The sequence below is a fragment of the Saimiri boliviensis genome, chromosome 5 (assembly GCF_048565385.1).
Source record: "Saimiri boliviensis isolate mSaiBol1 chromosome 5, mSaiBol1.pri, whole genome shotgun sequence".
Taxonomy (NCBI): domain Eukaryota; kingdom Metazoa; phylum Chordata; class Mammalia; order Primates; family Cebidae; genus Saimiri; species Saimiri boliviensis.
Window position 1 is genome coordinate 144323492 of NC_133453.1, and position 23236 is coordinate 144346727.

General features: G+C 53.1%; 1 protein-coding gene across 4 annotated transcripts in view; it reads left to right on the forward strand.

Annotated features, from left to right (window-relative positions):
* Window positions 1–23236, forward strand: part of LRRK1 (leucine rich repeat kinase 1) — a 173377-nt gene that overhangs the window by 142062 nt on the left and 8079 nt on the right. For 3 of the 4 annotated variants that reach the window (XM_074400107.1, XM_074400106.1, XM_074400108.1), the window contains 3 exons: window positions 668–1521; window positions 1953–2054; window positions 3959–4132. In XM_074400107.1, the coding sequence (XP_074256208.1) occupies window positions 668–1521; window positions 1953–2054; window positions 3959–4132 (1130 nt within the window). Of the gene's footprint in view, window positions 1–667; window positions 1522–1952; window positions 2055–3958; window positions 9182–23236 lie in introns of those variants that run through there. The other variant, XM_003940541.4, reaches the window with a different exon arrangement.

Genomic DNA, 23236 nt, shown 5'->3' on the forward strand with positions numbered 1-23236 from the left:
TGAGACAGCCCTCCATGAGAGGATTGAATAGGAAGCGATTTCTTCCAGAATTAGTTCAGCAAACGCATGTTGTCCACCTGGGGCAGGAGCCAGGTGGAGTCACAGGGCCACAGAGATAAAGGAGACCAAGCCCTTCCCTGTGCCAAGCCAGTGCCATGGTGGGCAAGGGGCCCATCCTCATGGAACACTTCACCTGGTGGGGTGGCAGGCAGGACTGGGAGGCAGTGCACAGATGCCTGCTATACCCACGCTGCTGTCACATGAAGCAGCACCCAGGAAAAGGCAGGCACCAGGTCCTGCCAAGGAGGTCTCAGTGGCCTCAAGGAGAAGGCAGCTCCCTGCTGCTCACCCTGCAAGAAGCTGGCACCAGCAGAGGCAGCCCATGTGGTCCAGGTGACATGCGACCTCGCTTGGTGCCACAGGCCCTGCCTCTGGGTGACACATTACTTACTTTCTGCAGGGATGGTAGATGTGGCTCTGCTGGGCCGGAGCTGCACTTCCTTAGGAGCTGGTTTTCTAAGAGCTTTGCTGCCCTGAGGCGTGTTGGTAGAAAGCCGCCTGCCCGCCCAGTGTGGGCACAGAGGAGTGCAGTGCCTACTCTGTGTCTCTGTTGGAACGTGGGGCGTGGGAAATGGAAGGGCATGACGCATCCTGTCTCCTCCTGCAGAATTCCTACCTGGTCTTAGCAGGCCTCGCTGATGGGCTTGTGGCTGTGTTTCCCGTGGTGCGGGGTGCCCCAAACGACAGCTGCTCCTACCTGTGCTCACACACGGCCAACAGGTCCAAGTTCAGCATCTCGGACGAAGACGCCCGGCAGAACCCCTACCCGGTGAAGGCTATGGAGGTGGTCAACAGTGGCTCTGAGGTCTGGTACAGCAATGGGCCGGGGCTCCTTGTCATCGACTGTGCCTCCCTGGAGATCTGCAGGCGGCTGGAACCCTATGCGGCCCCCTCCGTGGTGACGTCGGTTGTGTGCAGCTCTGAGGGCAGGGGGGAGGAGGTCGTCTGGTGCCTGGATGACAAGGCCAACTCCTTGGTGATGTACCACTCTACCACTTACCAGTTGTGCGCCCGGTACTTCTGTGGGGACCCCAGCCCCCTCAGGGACACGTTTCCTGTGCGGCCCTTGGACATGGAACCCCGGGGCAGCCACACAGCCAACCCAAAGGAGTCCGAGGGGGACTCCATCGCGGACGTGAGCATCATGTACAGTGAAGAGCTGGGCACGCAGATCCTGATCCACCAGGAATCGCTCACCGACTACTGCTCCATGTCCTCCTACTCCTCGTCTCCACCCCGCCAGGCTGCCAGGTCCCCCTCAAGCCTGCCCAGCTCCCCAGCAAGTTCTTCCAGTGTGCCTTTCTCCTCTACTGACTATGAGGACTCGGACAGGCTACATGAGCCTGGCGCTGCCTCCGACAGGTCTGAGCATGAGCTGACGCCCATGGACGGGGAGACTTTCAGCCAGCACCTGCAGGCCGTGAAGATCCTCGCCGTCAGAGACCTCATTTGGGTCCCCAGGTAAGTAGGTGAAGGCACTATCCAGGCTGTACCCACTGCTTCTGCTCTGTGGGCAGAACAAGGAGAACCCCCTGGCTTCCTTAAAGGTCACGTGGGGACCCAGCAGGAGCTGTTCTTCCAAGAGGGTTTGTTCCCTCCATTGGGAATCAAAGCGGTGTTTTTAGCAAATCTGAGAGTGGCCGCATCAAAGCTCATTGCCTGCCAGAGAGCTTAAGGTACCACACAAGGGAAGCCACAGTCAACTGCGATTCAGTTTCCACTGGGAAAGTTCCCCTCTGCTTTGGGGTCTGTCCCCTCCCTGTAACTTAATCCCTTAGCAGAAACTGCACGTCTGTTGCCTCCCTCCCGCGCCTTTCTGCACACTGGCTTCACTCCCCCGAGAGCACGGCTACGGACAAAAATGCTTCCCCTTCTGGGTTTTGGTTTCTTAGGCGCGGCGGAGATGTTATCGTCATTGGCCTGGAGAAGGATTCCTGCGCCCAGCGGGGCCGAGTCATCGCCGTCTTAAAAGCCCGAGAGCTGACTCCACATGGGTAAGACTGAGGGGCAGCTCCTTTATGACCCAGGCAGAGCATGAGCACGGAAGGCCCCCACAGCCAGGTCCCCCACTGTGGCCTTGCTGCCCTTCCAGTCTCACAAAAGTGCATCCACCAATGTGGCCGTAAGGCAAAGTGGGGACAAGATGGGGCCCCCCAGGCACCCCTAGCGGCTCTACACTGGCCGTGGCTGCCTGTTTCTGGAGTACCCAGTGCACCCGTAGAACAGGTACCCTACCTAACAAACGCCTCCAGAGCCAGAGTTCAGCTGCAGTTGAAATGCAGATGCATCCAGGTGATTGGTTCCCTGTTCTTCCTGCCAAGCAGGAAACCCTACCCGAGGTGCCCATCTGCCCACGCAGCACCCGATGGGGCCTGCAGAATACCCATCTCCAAGCCTGGGTCTCACCTCCTGTCCTTCCTGGGCTGAGGCATGGCTCGGTATACCCGTCTATGGGTGGGTATCCCCAGAAGGCATGCCAGTGTCCTCTGCAAGGGTGTACTGGGCAGGGTGGCCTGTCCAGGACATGGTCTGTGTGGCTGGAGTGATGTGAGGTTGGTGCCAGCTGCAGCTCCACACCGTGTTTACTCCCCTCACTTGGACGGCTGAGCCCCACACGGCTAATCTCCCTTATGAAAAGCCCTCAAGTGTGTGGTATGTGTGTGTGTGTGGTGTGTGTGTGTGGTGTGTGTGCGTGCGTGTGCATGTGTGTGTGCGTGCGTGTGCGTATGTGCGTGCGTATGCGTATGTGCGTGCGTGTGTGTGTGTGTGTGTGTGTGTGTGTGTACCTTGGAGCTCTTCCATTTCGCACTAGGCCTGTTTCCCTGCAGCATGTGTTATCCCCCATGCATGGGCAAGTGGGTTTTTATTTCATCTGGAGCATAAAGAGGGTGGAGAAACCCCAGTCAGTGTGTTTCTCCCAGAGCAAGACCATGACCAAGGCAGCAACCATGGCATCCCACTCCTGTGCCCACCAGCTTTGAACCTTTGCAGTGAGTCTTGGGCCAGTGACCCTTGCTCTGTAAGTGATTCTGGAAGCAAGATCTGGATGTGCTCCTGAGCTCTGGCGGAGCCCATGGATGGCAGCCTGGAGCTGACGGAGTTGCCAGCTTGCAGGTTGGGCTTCTGGAGGAAATGGGTGTGCAGCACCCAGGTCCGGGCCTTGGCACACCTGCCATTAGCGTCCTAACCTTTAGCTATTGCTGCTTTTCCTATTCATCCCCTGAAGCCAGATTTTACCTTTTTCCCGCCATAGGGAGAAAGAGGCCCCAGAAGCCAGCCTAAAGGGGGGCCCTGGCAAGGCCATGTGGAGTCAGAGGCCTCTGGACATCCCAGTTTGCAGAAGCGCCTTGGCGCCGTGCAGGCCACACACACACAGCACAGAGGGAGGAAGGGCAGTTAGTACGTGCTCGGGGTGCAGCACCCCCAGGGCAGGGAGGCCACGCTGTGGCCCAAAAGGAAACTTGCAGCGCACTCACCGATCCTGCAAAACTGTCCACAGTTTCCACAAACGTACTGCTGAGTTGAGTTAAACTCGGTCATGAGCCATTCACAAGCAGACATTTGGGTCTAGGGTGTTTTCCTAGACCCTTTGGGGACCAAGTCAAGGATGCCTGATCTGATTGCCTCCATGGCCTTTCAGGGAGTCAGATTCCCACAGAAAAAGCTCATGGACGTGAACTCATGCCCACAGCTCGACTTTGCACTTCATAAAGCCCAAGCTCATAGGCGGGGCCGCCAGGAGAAGTGGCGCATCTGAGCACACCTGGGAGAGGACTGGCATGCAGACACATCCCCTCCCCTTAGCCAGCTCTGCCTTCCTCAGATGGCACAGGGTGGGGGTCCCGGCCCCACCCAAGTGGGACCCCTGTGAGTTTGCTCAGACCCCTTTTCTCTGCAGGGTGCTGGTGGATGCTGCTGTGGTGGCAAAGGACACGGTGGTGTGCAGTTTCGAAAACGAAAACACAGAGTGGTGCCTGGCTGTCTGGAGGGGCTGGGGCGCCAGGGAGTTTGACATTTTCTACCAGTCCTACGAGGAGCTGGGCCGGCTGGAGGCTTGCACACGCAAGAGAAGGTAATTCCTGTGGAATGACAGTCACGCGTGCAGAGCTGGCTGGTACCAGGCTGTGCCATCAGCCTCTAGTTTTCCAAGGCCCTAGAAGACAGATGGAGTTCACCACTGAACTCCTCGCTGCTAAGAAGTGCTGAGAAGTGACCCGCCTGGTGGTGGTGATTCCAGGGTTCTCCGGTTCTCTGGAACAGAGTTATCTGAATACCCCATACCCCGACTGCTGATTTCACAGCCCCAGGGAAGACAGTGGGATCTGGCTGGGAGGGGCCTCCTCTGGCCTCCTCCATCGGTCTCCAGGAGCAAGGGTGGAGGATCCTATTCTGAGCTGGCTCAAACAAAGACGGGCCAGGCCTTCCTTCCATCCCCAGGTCTCAGATGGAATTACATTAGGGGCCCTCTGTTGGGAAGCAGTTGAGGTAGAGCAGGAGGTGGGGGCTGTGACCCCTGCCCTTTCCCCCCTGGAGACTCCGGGCTCTCAGAACCTTTCACAAGCTCCTGAGGCCCCCAGGCCTGGGCCAGCTTGGGCAAGCCAAGATCAGATGTCTCTGTGTTCAGGAAGGTCTCTGTGTGGGAATGCACTCGGAGGACCCTGGGTGAGGAGTGCTGCCCCCATCCAGAGAATGAATGAGTTCCTTTAAGTTCACAGCCAGAAAGCCCAGGCTTCTATAGTGCGAGGGCACCAACTCAGCCTTTACATTCTTCTCCAGCGACAAAAGGAGGGAGAAACTCAATCAGCAGGACTTGAGAAAGGGCCTTGTGTTTATAGCTTTGTGAAGTAAATTTGGACGCAGCTGGAGCACAAACCCTGTTTGTTTGCACATAATAATCTTGTTTATCACTTTAAAAACTTCAGTAATATCTCAGCGGTCTGGCTTCTGGTTGTGAAATCAGATTGTATGGGATTTATAGCAAATTATGTATTTGCTAAACATTCACTCCACACGTGTACAGCAGAGTACAAAAAGGAAAACTGTCAACAGGATGTATGGATACGATAGCAAACACGTTATAAATTATGCGCATGGATGCATGATGCTCAGGCACACACACGTGCAAACAGAGCCACTTTTTTGTCAAGAGTTACTGTTTGGGGCTCCTTCAATCAGAATGCAAGTTTGAATGAGAGATCATACTCCAGCCGAAGTTTCTTGACCCTTTTCTAAAATTATAAAGATCAGACTGTGTATTTACTGGAGATGCAGGGAGATGAGACTCTTGTAACCTGCAAATAAACAGATTCCTTCAAGAATGAAGCTGTGGCCTCTGTCTTTCGAGCTCTAATGACCACAGCACAGGCTCAGCCCCTGCCAGACCCACTTGCTGCCTGGGATTAACGGGCAGCCCCTCCCCGCCCACTGTGCCTGCGTGCAGGTGGTCCCTGAGCAGCTTCCATGGGTGGAGACGCTGCTCTGTCAGTCACAGGCCAGGAAAAAACAACTCCTCCCACTTTTTTTTTTTTTTTAATCAATCTGGGCACCAAGTCCCAGGGGGCTGAGGGTCTGTGCTTACTGCCCACCTCCCTGCCATTCTTTGACCCTCGTCCCGCAGTAGGGCTGCAGGGGACCAATTCTCCCTTTCCTCTCATGCCAATGCACCACAGCGGCCCAGTGCACCCCCAAACGCAAGCCAGATTCTGTCTGCCCCATGTCCCAAGCTTGTGCTGGGCATCGCCTGAAGCCAGACTGCTTTGCAGGCACCAAACTCGCCCTCTCCTACTTGAGGAAATGCTCAGCCCCAGGCCTCACAGAGCCAGGGGAAGGGATCTCTTCACACCACACTTAGAAATCGTATGGGCCTGCGGTCCCAGCCACCCAGGAGCCAAAGCAGCAGGATCCGCCGAGCCCGGGAGCTGGAGGTTGCAGTGAGCTATGATCACACCAGCTTTCTAGCCTGGGTGACACAGCAAGACCCAACTCTTTAAAAAAAAAATCATACAGGAAATGACTAATGAACTCGACTCCATGAAACTGAAACTTAGATGGAAAAATTAGTCCAAAGCTTGAAAGTAGAATATCAACTGAGGGAAAAAAAATATTTGCAACACAAATGAGAGACCAAGAGCTCACTTACCTTTATTAGAGAGATCATAATATCAATAAGAAACAGAAAACCCAAAAGGCAAACAGGTTAAGGGCATGGGCAGCAATTGAATTACAAAGAAACAGACCCTTAAACCTTAAACGTCAGTGCTTGACCTCACCCGACAGCAAGGAAACAGACCTGAAGACTTGAAGACAGCAGTAAAATGTCACTTACCACCCTCAGATTGGCAGAGAATAACCGGCCAGCAACTCCTTCTTGAACACCTACTAAGTGTCAGGCAGTGTCACCGGACACACAGACAAGAATCTTGCTGGGGTTTTTTTTGTGTGTGTGTTTGTTTTTGTTTTTGAGACAGAGTCTTGCTCTGTCACCCAGGCTGGATTGCAATGACACCATGGTCTCAGCTCACGGCAACCTCTGCCTCCCAGGTTCGAGCGATTGTCCTGCCTCAGCTTCCCGAGCAACTGGGACTACAGGCACATGCCACCACACCTGGCTAATTTTTACCATGTTGGCCAGGCTGGTCTTGAACTCCTGACCTCAGGTGATCCTCCCGTCTCGGCCTCCCAAAGTGTTGGGATTCCAGGTGTGAGCCACCGTGCCCGGCTGAATCTCTGCTTCTAGGAGCTCACTCCTTATAGGAGGAGTTGGCAATAAGCACAGAAACAAGCGAGGTAGTAGAACAGCCAGCTGGACCACCCAGCTGAGGAACCGGTAGCTTGGCCTAGGGCTGTTACGTTTAACTGAGGCTGGGAGGCTTGCACCCTGCACCAGGAGGTACAATGTAAGACTGAAAACTGAGGGCACTAGGTGCAAGGACCTTGCACGTGCAAAGGCCCTGTTGTGGGATCAAGCCACTGTGTAGGAGAGACAGGAAAGCCTGGCGTGGCTGGAGCCTTGAAGGAGGGAAGGAAGCATGGCCCCAATCGCAGAGAATTGCAAGTGTGGGTCCCCGCCGAAGCTCCTGGCGTTTTTAAGCAGGATTATTACGGGATGTAATCATCTTTACAAATCACTTTGCTGAATGGAGGATGCATTAACAAGAGAGTAGTAGGAAGTTGGGGCTACCCCTTGGAGGGCATTTTGGCCTTATCTACCCAAGTTTCAAATGCACATACCCTCTGACCCAGCAGTTCCACTTAAGTATTCGGTCCTGAAATGTTTACAAACTTTTTTTTTTTTTGAGGCGGAGTTTCGCTCTTGTTACCCAGGCTGGAGTGCAATGGCGCGATCTTGGCTCACCGCAACCTCCGCCTCCCGGGTTCAGGCAATTCTCCTGCCTCAGCCTCCTGAGTAGCTGGGATCACAGGCACGCGCCACCATGCCCAGCTAATTTTTTGTATTTTTAGTAGAGACGGGGTTTCACCATGTTGACCAGGATGGTCTGTCTCGATCTCTTGACCTTGTGATCCACCTACCTCGGCCTCCCAAAGTGCTGGGATTACAGGCTTGAGCCACTGCACCCGGCTACATTTTTTTTTTTTTTTTTTACAGTGAGAACAAAGTTCTGTTGATTGTAGCATCTCTTAGAATATGGCCCCAAACAGGAAGCAACCCGAACCTCAATCAGGAGGGAAGTCATAAAATTCCTGCACGTACAATATGGTACTCTGCAGCCTGTCAAAGAGGCAGGCAGTGCTAACTGCGCTGGTCTGGGATGTTCTCCAAGATATAATAAATGCATTTTTTTGAAAGCAGCTTGCAGTGCAGTATGTATTGAGTTACCATATGTGTATAAAACATTGTAGAGTTCCACGTGTATGCACAGGGAAAATATCCCACAGGACACCCAGAGACGTGGCAGACACTGGTCGCCTCTTGCATGGAGAACTGAGGGCTGGCATAGAGGAGGGAACCTTTTAGTCTGATTGTACACCTTCCTCTCTGTACCCTTAATTGTGTGCATGCCTTATGATGGAGGTAGTTAGGCTGGGAAGAGCCTCTACTCTGAGTCCTATAGGTGCCTCTTGACCTTGGTCTCCAGAGGTAATGGGGTGTCTCCCTTTGTCCCCTCTCCTCTGTGGGTGTCTGACTCCATGGAGGACAGGTCCTGGGGAAGGGCTGGGCCATCTAACAATCCTGTCCATCTGACGCCATGCTCCTGGCTGAACCAGAACCTCCCTGGCTGTCTTTGGGATAAAGGCACAGAGCCCCCAGCCGAGGTGGATGGATCACGAGGTCAGGAGTTCCAGACCAGCCTGGCCAACATGGTGAAACCCCACATCTACTAAAAATACAAAATTAGCTGGGTGTGGTGGTGTGTGCCTGTAGTCCCAGTTACTCAGGAGGCTGAGGCAGGAGAATCGCTTGAACCTGGAAGCAGTGGTTGCAATGAGCCAAGATCGTGCCACTGCACTTCAGCCTGGGCAGCAGAGCAAGACTGTCTCAAAAAAATTAAAAGTTGCAATGACACCAATACAGTTACTAACAAGCATGTACATTGTAGTACTGATGGAAAAGGTTAGAGCTCATTGTACATGTATATGTGTGTGTATATCCCCATCTTGGAAGCATGTAGGAGCTGTCACTCTGGGGGCCACACTGAGGACCAGCCAGAAAGAGGTCCAACAGGGAGGGGCCCGCAGATGTGGGGCAGCTGTCTGTCCTGAGACAGCCCTGAGACAGTTAACCGCCTGCACGCACCCACCCCTCCAGGCCTAGGAAAGACCCTCAAACCGGCCGGTCTAGCACATGCTAACAAGATACGCTTCACTGTTGCTGGTGAAGCCACAAAAGCAGAACTTTTTTATTGGAGACAGAGTCTCTCTCTGTCGCCCAGGCTGGAGTGCAGTGGTGTGATCTTGGCTCACTGCAACCTCCACCTCCCGGGTTCAAGCAGTTCTCTGCCTCAGCATCCCTAGTAGCTGGGATTACAGGCGCCTACTACCACGCCTGGCTAATTTTTGTATTTTTAGTAGAGATGGAGTCAGGAGAATTGCTTGAACCCAGGAGGCAGAGGTTGCAGTGAGCTGAGATCCCACCATTGCACTCCAGCCTGGACAACAAGAGTGAAACCCCATCTCAAATAAATAAATAAATAAAAATAAAAATAAATTTAATAAAAAAATAAATTAAAAATAATAAAAATAAAAAGATAAAAAATAATAAAAATAATATTAAAAATTTTAAAAAAAATAAAAAAAAAAGATGGGGTTTCACCATCTTAACCAGGCTGGTCTCGAACTCCTGACTTTGTGATCCACCTGCCTCAGCCTCCCAAAGTGCTGGGATTACGGGCCTGAGCCACTGCGCCTGGCTGGAAGTATATCTTGTTAGCATGCGTATGTCCCACCAGCATATCATAAGAGTGGGGCAAATGACACCTTCGCTTCAAACAAACACAAAGCTTCACGAAAACCTTGAGTTTCTAACATCCTATGGATGCACACATACACGTATGTGCAGATACATCACATGCACATACACATGACACACGTGCGTGCACACACATAAAAGGGAACTCGTCAGGAAGGACGCAGCCTAACACCTGAGCTCATGTTATGTATGAAAGTTTTACTTTTGGTGCCACAAAGAGAAATTAGTACTGGGGCAAAGGATCTCTCAGCACAGCAACTCTTTTTACTTCCTGCAGAAAGGGTAGTCCCGCTAGCAATCTTGACGTAAGAGTACAGCAAACAAAGGAAAGCAGACATATGTATTTCTTACGCATTTGGGGTTGTCCTTACTGCTGTGTCTGATCTCCATTGGCTGGAGCCAGACCTCGCAATCTAAAGTAAAACCCGATTGGCTAATAACTTGAAACTTTTCTAAACAGGTAAAAGCAATGGAGAGCAAAAAAAAAAAAAAGGAAGTCTAAAGAAGGAAGGGCATAGGCTGCGAGCTGGGACATGCCTGTGAGCACATCAGCACAGACATCTTGGTTAAAGTACAAGGACATAGAACGTACTACGTGCCTGTGAGCATGTCTAACATAGACATGCTACATAGGATAGGGCTTCTAGCAAAAAGCAAGAAGGTTTTTGAAGACAGGGTTTAAAACAATTATTTCTAAAATGATTTTTTCTTAAGAAAGGAAACTTTGAAGAGGAGCTTTTCTACTTCCCACAGCTCAGGTTCCAGTCACCTTGGGAGAAACAGTTGGGAGCACTGCCCCAAATGAACCATTGACACCCTGGCCCCTGTGTCCTCAGCTCTTATCTGGTCACACTCTGAGGCCTTGCCTCTTTTCCAGGGGTCTGGAATGGTCGCCGCAACCCTAGGAAGGCTTAGAACCCCTGGGAAGAGCTATGAGCATCGACAGGAAGACGGGGAGTGGGCTGAGGAGGGGAGACGAGAAGGAGGCTTCAGCACTGGGGTCAGTTCCAGAGAGAGCAGAGTGTTTCATTGTATAAGCAATACAGCATTTTACACGTGTTTTGACTGTTTGGGTGTTCGAAGCACTAGAGAGTGTGTAACATTTTAGACTTTAAATATTTACAAGTGGGATCCAGTAAGAATGTTAAATCAGTGTTTCACTGGAGGACTTGCCAAAACTCGGGAGTTGTATGTTAGATGTAGAAGTGGTATGTTACCGTTTGGAAAGGGTTGATGGTTTCATGTTTAACAGATTCCTGAGCCTGATAAGTCGGGTATCAACCATGCAGTCATGCTCAGGGTACTGCTCAGGCAGTAACGCGTGAGGCCAGCAGTGCCCTCACAGCCTGGCACCCAGCCTGGCTCCCAGGAAATGCTCATGTGGTTGAAGGCAGAGGGAGTTGGCCATGAACACACTTCAGGTTTGCTGGCCAAAAGTGCTGGGATGACTGACTCCATTTCTGTGACGTGAAGGCAGAAAGATCTGGAAGAGAGTGGCATCCATGTCCCAAGGGCATCTTCAGCCCACTCCAGGCTAGATACCCCTTGCCTCCCCTGCACCCCACAGTGTTCAACTCACCCAGAAGCCTGGAGAACCCAGGAGAGGTGTGAGCAATGGAAGAAAGATCAGCACGGGGGCCTCACCAGGCACACCGTGTCACTCAGCAGTGGGGCAGGGACAACCCTCAGGGAGTGGGACGTATTAGCTGTGCTCTGGGAGGCTGGGAACAACGGCCCTACAGCATCCCACAACTCTCAAGCGCTAGGGTTCCCCTTCCCCATCCCCGGGGGCTGCAGATCAAAGACCCCAACCAGAAGCCCACAGCTCACGGTATGGCAGCCCATTGTTTGTCACTGGGAGATGTTGCGCCTCTCTGGGTGACGGTGGCAGAGAGGAAAGCTATCTGACATTGCTGTGGTTCACATCTCTGTTACTTCTGTCTTGCCAACAGGAAGCTTGACCCCTGGAAATTCCCCTCCAGTTGCCGTAGGCCACCTCCCCATTCTGCAAACCCCTTTCCCAGGCATGGGGATGCCCGCTCAGAATTGCTTCTACTGCTCAGTAGCAGGAGGCTGCATTCTGGAGGCCGGAAGTCTGGGATCAAGGTGTCGGCAGGGCTGGTTTCTCCGGCGGCCTCTCCCCTTGGCTTGGGTATGACCACCCTTCTTGCTGTGTCCTCACACGGTCATCCCTCTGTGTGTGTCTGTGTCCTAATCTCCTCTTATGAGGACACCAGTCCTACTGCATTAGGGCCTACCCTCATCGCCTCTTTAAAGCCTCTGTCTCCAAATACAGTCACACTCGGAGGTACTAGAGGTTAAGACTTCAACACATGAATTTCAGGAGGCCCAGTTGAGCCTGTAACACCCTTCATGTTCTGAAAGCTGTAAGGGGGGGTTCCACGGAGCATGAAGGCCAGCCAGAGAGCATGCCTGAGGGTGAACGGAGGCTCTGGGAGGAGGACGGTGAAAGGCAAGGAAAGGCACCCGCAATGCACTAAGTGAGGCAGGGAGGCCTGGGGATCATGTTTATTCAAAAACTGTGGAGTACTGTATAAACATATAAATGAAAAGGCAGGAAGGACAGGGACCAGCAGTGGTTAATTCTGGCAGCTGGGATGGCCCCTAACTTTTATTCCTTTCTTTTAAATTGTTTATATGTAGAATTTCTTTTGCAATAAGAAAAAAAATCAAAGTTATGAAATGATTCTTTTTTTTTAAGACAAGGTCTCACTCTGTCGTCCAGGCTGGAGTGCAGTGGTGTGATCTCGGCTCATTGCAGCCTTAATTTCTGGGCTAAGGTGATTCTCCCACGTCAGCCTCCTGAGTAGCTGGGACTGCAGGTACACACCAATATGCCTGGCTAAATTGTTTCTATTTTTTGTAAAGACAGGGTTTCACTCTGTTGTCCAGGATAGTCTCAAATTTCTGGGCGCAGGGGATCCTGCCACCTCATCCTGACAACGTGCTGGAATTACAGGTGTGAGCCACTGTGCCCAACTAAAATGTTCATTTTTTATTACTATAAAATTACTATGGAACCAAGGAATGCACATCCGTGCTGTGATTGGTCCCCTTTGGGACTCCAAGCATCCTGGCAGCAACACCTAAAAGGCACCATTGTTAGTTACCCAGTTCCCAGAATCCAGAAACAACCCGTTTGTCCCAGTGGTACGCAACTGCCTTGCTCATGCAAGGCTGGGCAGGGATCTCATTTCCCGGGGCTGCGGGACAGAGGGCCTTCTGCAATGTTGTCTCTTCTAACTGCCTCTGACGAGGGGGGTGCTCCCATCCAATCACTGCTGGCCCTTGAAGCCCTAAAGCATGGGTTCCTGGTCTCAGAAGGACCCCAAGGTACTGGCGCACCTAGTATACCCAGCCTCCAAAACCCCCTCCTGGAACGGAGTTTCTGAATGAGAGGGAGGCTAGGTGCTGGGAGTGTCCACCCACTGATGAGCGCAGCTGGTGTCCTCTCCCGGGATAGGGAGAGGCAGCGGCTTCTCTCAGCACTGGGGGCTGGCCCGGAAGCTGGGCCTCCAGTGCCCTCACTGTTTCTATGGAGAGCTGAGTTTCGGATCACTGCCATCCGGAGCCCCTCTCCCTCTGCCATTTCCCAAGGACTAAGGGACAGGGCCCAGGATTCTCAGCTGCCCCTCCCCTATCTGTCTCCTTCCTATCTGGCACTTCCCAGAGGCTGGGTAAATTCTGGTGGCCCAATGCATTCTGCTGGTTCTGCTTCCTGGACTTACGGCTGTCATCAAAATTCCCCTTGACACGCGTCCCCACATACTCCTCAGCTCCTGAGTCCAGCCCCTTTGCCCAGAGGTGCCATGATAATTCCATGGCTCTGGAATTCACCAGCCCTCCAGAGCCCCAGCTGGCCAGTGGGACCAGAGCAGTCTCAGTCTGTGCTGAGGACCCCATCCCAAAAAGGCCGGGCCAGCTCCACCTGCGTTCCACCACCATCCTTTTGCCATGTCCCAGATAATGAACACCTTTAGCGGGATCAATGCACAGCCGGCCGCTGTGGCCAAGACCCGGGGCGTCCTGCCCACTCAGCTCCATCTGGGGTGTGGCGTATCCTTCACTGCAACCCCCACCTCAGCCACTACTGTGCAGCTCTCTGATCCTCAGCTTTCTCACCTGTAAAACCAAGGAATTAAACAAAGGACCTGCATCCAGGACTTTGCAGAGCGGGATGCTCAGCAAGACTGCCAGGCGCCAGTCACCCACTTCCCTCGTTCCCGCTGCAGCTGTCACCTCCCACAGCCCCCAAGTGCTCATCAGCGGCCCCACCATTTACTCACACGCCTGACCACACCGAGGCCCGGAGAGCGAGGATCTGCTGCCGCTCAGCTGGGAGCCAGCTCAGAAACCGGTGTCTGCTGACTCCGATAGCGACTGCCATTTTGGATCCTGCATCATCTGTCCCTCGCGGGCTCCTGCTTGGCCCCTCACAGGTGTCGTCAGGAGCTGCCCAGCCCTGGTCTCACTGCTGTGGGTGTGGCAGGCTGGGCAAGTGCACAATCTCCAGAAGGCACTTATTCTGCACCCCCTGGAGAGCCTGCCTGGTCCCTGTGCTCCAAGCACACAGCGACCCCTATGCAGATCCTAAAAGGCCCTGCAAGGTGGTGGTAGCTTCCAGCACATGAGCACCAGGAGCTGACCTCTCCCCTTCCTCCAGAGTGGCCTCTGGGATGTGCCATGTGCTGCGTGCCAGGTGACATCTCTCCCACCCCAACCCAGTGCTCCATCTCCAAGTCCAGCCAAGGCAGCCACGTCAACCCTGCCCTCCAGGCAGCACGACCACTACCCAGGTCTGGAGACAGAGGAGAACGGAGGGGAGGAGGAGGATGGGGGCGGGGGGAAGCTTCAGCCGACAATGAGGTAGAAGGAGCTAGAAAACACCTCCACCCCTGAAACAGCGGCATCGGGTCGCCGAAGCCTGAAATCCAGTGCGGCGGCAGAAGTGGAAGTGAATGAACTCTTTATCTGGACTTTCTTTATCAAAACGGTTTAAATTGGATCCAAGGCACACTAGGTGTTTCTGCCCTCGGTGCAAGGTTTCTGCTCCTCAGTGGAGCCGTGGAGCAGACAATGGCTGGAGCCCGGCCTGCCCATCAGTGGGGCCCGCTGGGTGGGGGCCCGGAGACTGCACAAGGCCAAGGCGATCTCAGGAATCAGGGCTGGACCCCTTCCAGCTACTAGTCTGCCCACCCCAGAGGCCCCTGTCCTTTGAGCTTCCTTTATTGGTTTCCTTTTCATTCACTTTTATGTTCAGAGGTCAGACCTGAGAGAACAGAGGAACGCTGGGTAGTGCAATTTGATGCAGGGCAGCTGGGGTCAGGGTCAGAAGATGGGCCTACACTCCCTCCAGCACCTCCCTGCTGGGTGACCCACAGCCACCTCCTCTCTCCCGGGACCTGCGTCTCCTCCACGCCCTGCCTCCTTGGTTGTGATGAAGAGCCAGTGGCTATGTTCCACAAACGACCAGCTTCCTTCACAATGGAGGCCATGGGGGCTTCCAGACAGAAGAGCCCAAGACCCCTGAGTACAAGGAGGGGCAGCCGGGAATTGGGCCTCTGCTGGGTCCTGGAAACCCCAAAAGCCAAAGACCCGGGGCTTTGCCCCAAACCTCCCCCTCAAGGCCACGCTGAGGACTAAAGGAATGGCCAGAGCTCAGCCCCAGGGCGCTTTTCCTTAATGTGGTGATGAGCGTGGGATTTGGAAACAGAGGCCCAGGGTCAAATCCTGCCTCTGCCAATTGCCAGCTGCCAGACCCAGCGCAAGTTTCTACGCCTCTTAGATCTTTGTGTCCTCACTGACAAAGATGGAAAATAATACAGGGATGGTGTCCTGGAACAGCAAGCTGTAAGGGTGTATGCGTAGACAGATCCCCACACGGAGAGGACGCATCAGGCACAATGCCGCAGCCCCACCGGGCTCCCAGAGTACAGGCCAGGTGCACAAGGCCTCCAGTCCTTCCTGTCAGCACTCCTTGGAGACATCCATGCCCCCTCCCCAAGCCCACCCTCCTGACCTTGGCATGCTCACGGCCGGTGTTACATCTTTCCTGCTGTCTACTTCTGTTCCAGTCAGGGAGGAGACCCTGAACCTCAGGCTTGGCCTTAAAAGTTCTCTTCAGCTTGGCCGGGCGCGGTGGCTCAAGCCTGTAATCCCAGCACTTTGGGAGGCCGAGGCGGGTGGATCACGAGGTCAAGAGATCGAGACCATCCTGGTCAACATGGTGAAACCCCATCTCTACTAAAAATACAAAAAATTAGCTGGGCATGGTGGTGTGTGCCTGTAATCCCAGCTACTCAGGAGGCTGAGGCAGGAGAATTGCCTGAACCCAGGAGGCAGAGGTTGCGGTGAGCCAAGATCGTGCCATTGCACTCCAGCCTGGGTAACAAGAGTGAAACTCCGTCTAAAAAAAAAAAAAAAAAAAAAAAAAAGTTCTCTTCAGCTGCACACAGCTGCCCCTAGCACAGGGACAGGGACAGGAACAGGAACCAACAGCAAGGGGTCTGACATTTCCTAAGCGACAAGGACCTACAGAGGAACTCCCATCGCTCAGGTAGGGCACCTGCTCCTCCCACTTCTCAGGGAGGGATTGCATCAGGTCTGGGGCTGGGCTGAAGAACTTCCTTACTTGCTAGAGGGAGACAGGCAGGAGGACACTGGAGGCGGGGATGGGAGGGTCTGGGTGCAGAGGCTTCCTTGTCGCTCCAGAAAATGTGACATTCCTCACTGCAGCCCGTCTCCCAAAAACCAACCCTCCCCAGTCACCATTAACTTCCAGGTAGTGACAAGACTGAGGAGAGGGGCCCGTGGGCAAAGCTGGGGGCTGGGCCCTCTTTCTCCCACAGCAGAAAGAACTCGGCAGACCATGGTGGCTATCAGCTGGGGGCTTGGGCAAAAAGGTCAGCTGTTTGCCAAAATGTAACAGCTTCTCTCCCTCACTGAAGCCCAGGAGCAGAGCGAGCCGTGCCAGCTTCTCCAGCTGGTTCCTTAGGGCACCTGCCCCCATTCAACCCTCTGGAGGGAGCAGTTCCCGAGCCCGCTGCCAGGGGGAGCCCCGCTCCGAGCAGCCGGACCCTGCCCTCCCTCTGGCTCTGCCGGGCCCCACCGAGACAGGGGACCAGCCAGCCGAGAAATGGCTGCCCCTGGGCTCCTGGGCTCTCTGAGAAGAGTTTGTGGCCTTGATGAGTTTACTTTACCAAGTATTCCCAAGTATGATGCCTTCGGGGGAGAAAGGAACCCTTGTGGCGGGTGTGGACGAATGTAAATACAGACACCCCAGCGCGGGCAGGCAGAGGCCCAGAGGAGCGGGCCTGCCTGGGGGCCGGCTGCGGGGCGACTTTCTTCTCCAGACTTTCTAGTTGGCGTCTTGTATTTCTTGTGCAATAGAAATTTTTTTTCAGTGTAACTTGGCTTTTTTGCGTGTGCTACAGGCTTACGAATAGTCTGGTCTCTGCATGCACGTGTGTTTGTGTGTGCATGTATGTGTGCGTTTGTGTGTGTGTTGTGTATATGTGTGTGTGTGTTTTAATGTGTATGTATGTGTGTGTGTGTGTATGTTGTGTATATGTGTGGGGGGGTTGTGTGTGTATGTATGTGTTTGTGTGTGTCTGTGTGCATGTGTGTGCACACACACATACTTTAATGTCCCCAGCGTGTGGCCCCATGGCCAGGTGCAAGCCTGGTCTGTGCCCACACCAGGGAATTTCAGTGCTCGGCAGCCCAGGGGCACACTGGGAACAGGGGAAAGAGTAGAAAAAGGTCTGGAAATCGGAGAACATTTTTCCTGAGAGAGTCTCTTGACAAAAGTAGCTTCTACAACTGCAACGGTCCCACAGCTCACAGCTGGGACCCGCTAAGCCTGTGCTGTTCTCAGCAAAACTACTCAGAGCTCAGCCACGAAAGGCAAGCCTGCAGCTCACACTCGTGGCAGCCACACAGAACCTGTATTCCACCAAGAACTCATTTGTGTTAGCCTGCCCCTGATACAAATAGGGCAGAGGATGGCAAAGGTTCTGTCCCAAGGCCCCTAAGCTGCAGCCACAAAGGGGACACCATCCACCAAGGAAGCTCATCCACCATCCACCAGGTCCCCGGGGGGCTCTCAGGACCCCTCCCCACTACTGCTTGGCTCCAGAGTGAGGCTCTGCCTGGCTCCCCTCATTCCAGAACCACAACTCACAAGCCAAGAAACACAAGACCAAAAGCCACATGAACAGTCACGGATAGTGAAGGAGGTGGGCCAGGCCCCTGGGGAAGCCTGGGGCTCTCCATCAAACTGAGTGGCTCTGTGGACTCCGGTTAACCCTTTCGCCCAGCCATGGTGAAAAGGCAGAGATGGAGGGGCCTCCCACATGCCTGGGTGGCCCAGCTCACGATTGGACCTGTGGAGGACCTGCCAGCAGCTGTTAGGAAGAGAAGAAGGCACTGGAAGGGCCTGGTCAAGGTTGTCTGTGCAGCTGGACTGTGGCTGGGGTGGAGTGGGAAGGAAAGCCAGGAGGGTGGCATGTCCAATTATGTTTTCCAAAGATGACCACAATAGTACCTCCCATCCTGTCACTCCTCCCATCAAGAAGTGGAGTCTATGTCTCTTTCCCTTGTATCTTGGGGGCTTGTAACTTGCTTGTTACCACCAGAATGTGGTGAAAGTGATGCAGCATGACTTCCAAAGCTCGGTGGGAAAAGGCAATGAAGCAGACACTCACCTCTGGAGCCCTGAGCCTGTAGGCAAGAAGTCTGACTGTGATGAGGCCGCCATGCTGTGACGAAGCCCAAGCCACATGCAGAGGCCACGTGTTGTGGCTGACAGCCTGGCTGAGGTCCCACCAACGGCCACCAGCATGTGGGGGAAGCATGAGAGATGGCATCTTCAGATGGTTCCAGCTGTTGGGCCCCTCTCAGGGGTGGAGTCTTTGTAGTCGAGGCTTCAGACTTCACAGGATGGAAGCAAGTCGGCCCTGCTGCGCTCTGTCCAACTTCCAGACCCGCAGAGCCACGAGCTTGGGAAGATGGCTGTGGTATGCTGCTAAGTGTTGGGGTGCTCTGTTAGAAAACAGCAGTCACTGGAACGATGGTCCCGGGAGAGATTCAGAAAATGGTGCCAGCTGACCTTCTCTTTTCACTTCCATGGATGCTGCCGGGACCCAGGAGGCCACAGGTCTTTTGAAGAACTGCCCCATCTCTAGCAGGTAATGACTCAGGCTCAGGGGATGTGGGAGTTGCCTCTGACAGGGCAGCCCCCTCTGCCTGGGGCACAGGGAACCAAACTTAGCAGCTTGTGCCAGGCAGAGCTGGCCTCTTCTTCCCAGGCCTGAGGAAGGTGCTGGTGGCCGAGACTGACCATGCTGGCTGAGCTCTGGGGTGAACTGGCCAGGCCTGCTGGCGTTTCCAGGTCTGCTGGATGAATGGGGCCTCCAGAGTCATGGGTGGCTATAGCACCGGCTCCTTGCCAGGCCCAAGTGCAAACCACTGCTGCTGTGGCCTAGCGACCTTAGAGAGGAGACACACCTTGCCTTTGCCATTTGTTTCTGGCCGGGGCTCTGCACTCCTCTCCATCAGCTGCTGTGACTCATCGGGAGTGGACAAAGGGACAGAAGTTTCCAGGAAAAGGGAAAGAGACTGCAGGCAGGTCCTGTGGCTGTGGAAGTGGGTCTGGGAAGGGGGGCAGAGACAAGGCTCCCAGCTCCAGGGGCCCAAGTGGCCAGCAGCAGCCAGGCCACAGGCGGTCAGCAGCTGCCGTCACCACCCATCAGACTATCTGTTTCCAAGGAAGAGGCCCAAGGAAGCCGCAACACAGATGCCTTTATTCTCCCTGCTGAGATGCCAGCCGGGGACTAAAGGGCAGGAGAGAGGCCCCCGAGGTGCGGGTTTGCCTTCCAGAATGTGCAGCCGGAAATGACCTTGACCTTCTCCCATCCCCGCTGTGCACACAGGGAACAAAGGCCCAGGGAAGCGGCCGACCCAAAATGTGTCGTTGCCAGGGCAACCCAGCCACAGCGTTCACAAGCCTGGGAAAAAGTTGTTGTTCATCGCGGGGTGGATGTTTGTCTTGTTTTGATTTTTCAAAAGCCTGAACCAAATCAGCTTTTTAACATGCTGCTCCAGGACACGGTGCTGCTTGCAGACAGCCTGAAGAGCAGACGCGGGCAAAGCTGATGGTGTTCAGACACCCTCACAAAACATCCCTGCGGGCCTCCTCCCTCACTTCTCGGCAGACCGCCCTGTCCCATCCGTACCCGAGACCCGAGGGTCAGGCCAATCCCCATCCATTTCCCTCAAACGGCAGCTTTCGCATAGCAATGAAGTTAAGAGATCCAAGTCCACTGTCCGCAGTATGATGCAGCTGCCCTATTTTCTCTTCCCTGAAAAGTTAGGAAATGTTGGCATTAAGTAGGTCGTTCGTCAGGATTTCACATTGTCACACGAGTTTAATTACTGTCACATCAGAACAAAAGTCAGTGCTGATCCAGCCGTGTGTGGCGTGACTCCAGACTTCTTGGTGAGGAATGGAGATCCTTTGGCAGAATTTGAGCTTCCCTGGTTGCAAGAGAAAGCAAATCCACCTTCCGGAGAGGCCTTCTAGCATCAGTCCTGGCTGGAGGCTCTGTCCATTTAGCTCCTAAGCATCTCATGTGGGCATCGGGTGAGATGAGCAGGGACCACAACCTTCCCCTAACTCCCCAATCTCCCTTGTGGGGTCCAGACCTAAGCAGCTCCCAGGCCCTAATTCAGCTTCACAGGGCAGCAGTGCCCTCTTTAAGCCCTGCTGCTCCACCCAGCATGGCCACCAAGTCCCCCTGTGCCTGCCCCTTCTCTTAGGCACCTCCCGTCTGAAGGACGGTGGGGCAGATCACCAGCATGCACCTGCAGGAGGGGGATAGGCCAGCCAGGCACTGCTGTGCTGTGTCCACCCTGCCTACTGGAAAGGCCGAGGGCAGACCATGGGGACCTGTGCTCAGGTTTTAAGAAGAGAGAGATCATTCAAAGTGGACTGAGCCATTCTATATTGGCGCCAGAGTGGCAGTGGCTCTTGCATATGGAGGAGCACACATGAGAACTCCCTGGAGCGCTCCCAACTCTAGATCATGGCAGTCACAGAGGGCCGTAGGAGGTAGGCATCTACAGAGCTGGTGGGGAACCCTCGGGGTCCGTGATTGCTGCGGTGACTGGGCCCCATTTCCAGGCTATGCTGGACAAGGCCAGGATGGCAGCCTCCACCTCAAGCCTGTACCATGCCAGCTGACCCCAAGGGGCTTCTGGGTGGAGCACTAGCTGGGTACACCATGAGGATGAGACGGTACGAACTGAAGATAGAGTGGTGGGAATAATACAAATTACTAAGCCATGAGGTGAGATCGCCTTAAGGTGACTGGTGAGTGTAAGCTTTGGCTCCATGCTCCTGCATCTAAGTTCTTTAAAAATGCAGAAAAGGTGCTTAAGAAAATAAGTTAATTCCTGGCAGTGCTGGGGAAAGGTGGGTGTAGCAGATTGCATTTTCCAAGATGGCTACAACAAGACTTTATATCCCACATAGCTTTTCTCCCAAAGGACTCAGACACTCCTCCTATCCAGAGTTGGGGTCTCTCCTTCCTCTCCTGGAACCCTGGTGGGCCAGTGACTACAGCAAAAGTGATGCCATGTGACTAGCAGGGTCAGAAAGGCTGTTTCCATTTCTGCCTGACCCTCTGGGCATGCTGTCTGGTTGACACCCAGACTCCATACTGTGAGGAAACCCACACCACATGAAGACGACATAGGTGGGTGTTGCATCTGATGCCCGGATAAGCATCACCCCCAACCACAGTCTGACTGCAGGCCCATGAGAGCAGGGCCTCGGAACAGGACCTCCCCAGCCAAACCCATCAACTCTCAGAGCCATGAGAAATGATAAAAACGGTTGTTTTAAGCCATTACCTTTGAGAGTGATTCATTACTCAGCAGCAGATAACCAGAACAGAGTTACTTCAAGTGGGCCAGAAATTATGCAGCAGCAGGATCAGTGAGAATGAGGAACCGTAGCTCCGCATTCTGGAAATGCTGGCTACTTCCAGTTCAGTGGGAGCAGGTACAGGGGAGAGAACAGAGCTGCAAGTGACTGTTAGGGGCTAAGTGCCTGCCTCCAGAAGACCACCCGCTGGTCCACCCCACCTGGCGATGCATTCCTGCCTCTCACCTGCAATTGCGGAGGGTAAATAGATACACTTACAGATGTGTCAACAGGAAACCTCCCCTTCTAAGATGAGCACTTAATGAAGACACTGCAAACAATTGAGGAGAACCCACTGAGAGAGTCACCAGACTCAACAACTAAACCGCCCAGAGAAAGTGAGTTCTCATTACAAAGAAATGGAAATTTTAGAAGAAGTATATTGGTCGGGCATGGGGGACTGGGGACCCCTGTTCTATAGTACTGTAGATGACTGCAGGTAACAAGTTATTTATTATATATTTTCAAATGGCTAGAAGAGAAGAATTAGAATGTTTCCAACACAAGGAAGTGATAAGTGTTTGAGGTGATAGATATATTAATTACCCAAATTTGATAACCACACATTGTATACGTGTATCAGAATATCACAACATATGCTATAAATACACACAATTATTATGTGCCAATTAAAAATAATCAAAAAGGCCAGGTGTGGTGGCTCACACCTGTAATCCCAACACTTTGAGAGGCTGAGACAGGCAGATCACTTGAGGCCGGGAGTTTGAGACCAGCCTGGCCAACATGGCAAAACTCTGTCTCTACTGAAAATTAAAAAATTAAGCCAGGCATGGTGGTGGGTGCCTGTAATCCCAGCTACTCTGGAGGCTGAGGCATGGGAATTGCTTGAACCCAGGAGGTGGAGGTTGCAGTGAGATGAGATCGTACCATTGTACTTCATCCTGGACGACAGAGTGAGACTCCATCTCAAAAAATAAAAATAAAAATAAAAACAATAGTAATCAAAAATAAGTAAGTTAGAATAGGACAAACAGAATTTTTACATTGGATCTAAAACTTTTAAACAGTTAAGAGGCAAAAAAACCACAGTGAGACACCACTTCACATGCTGTAGGATGACTGTTACTGTTATTATTATTATTATTATTATTATTTGAGACAGAGTCTTGGTCGCCAGGCTGAAGCGCAGTGGTGCAATTTGAGCTTACTGAAACCTCCTTCTCCAGGGTTCAAGCTATTCTCCTGCCTCAGCCTCCCAAGTACTTGGGACTACAGGTGCCCACTACCACACCCAGCTAATTTTTGTATTTTTAGTAGAGACAGGTTTCACCATGTCAGCCAAGATGATCTCGATCTTTTGACCTCTTGATCCATCCACCTCGGCCTCCCAAAGTCCTGGGATTACAGGCTTGAGCCACCCCACCCGGCCAACTATTGTTTAAAAAAAAAAAAAAACCATAAAGGGAAATAGGTGTTGGCAAGGATGTGGAGACCTTTGAGACCCTTGTCACTGTTGGCCAGATGTGAAATGATTCAGCCACTGAGAAAAACAGTATGGCGGTTCTTCAGAAAGTTGAACATCAAATGACCACATGATCTGTCAATCCCACTTCCGGGTATATAGCCCAAGCAATATGCTTGTACACCCAGGTTCATAGCAGCATGATTTGCAATCGTTAAAAGACGGAAACAACCCAAATGTCCATCAGCAAATAAATGGATACACAAATTGTGTTCTATCCACACAGTGGAGTATTATTCAGCCTTCTAAAAAAAATAAA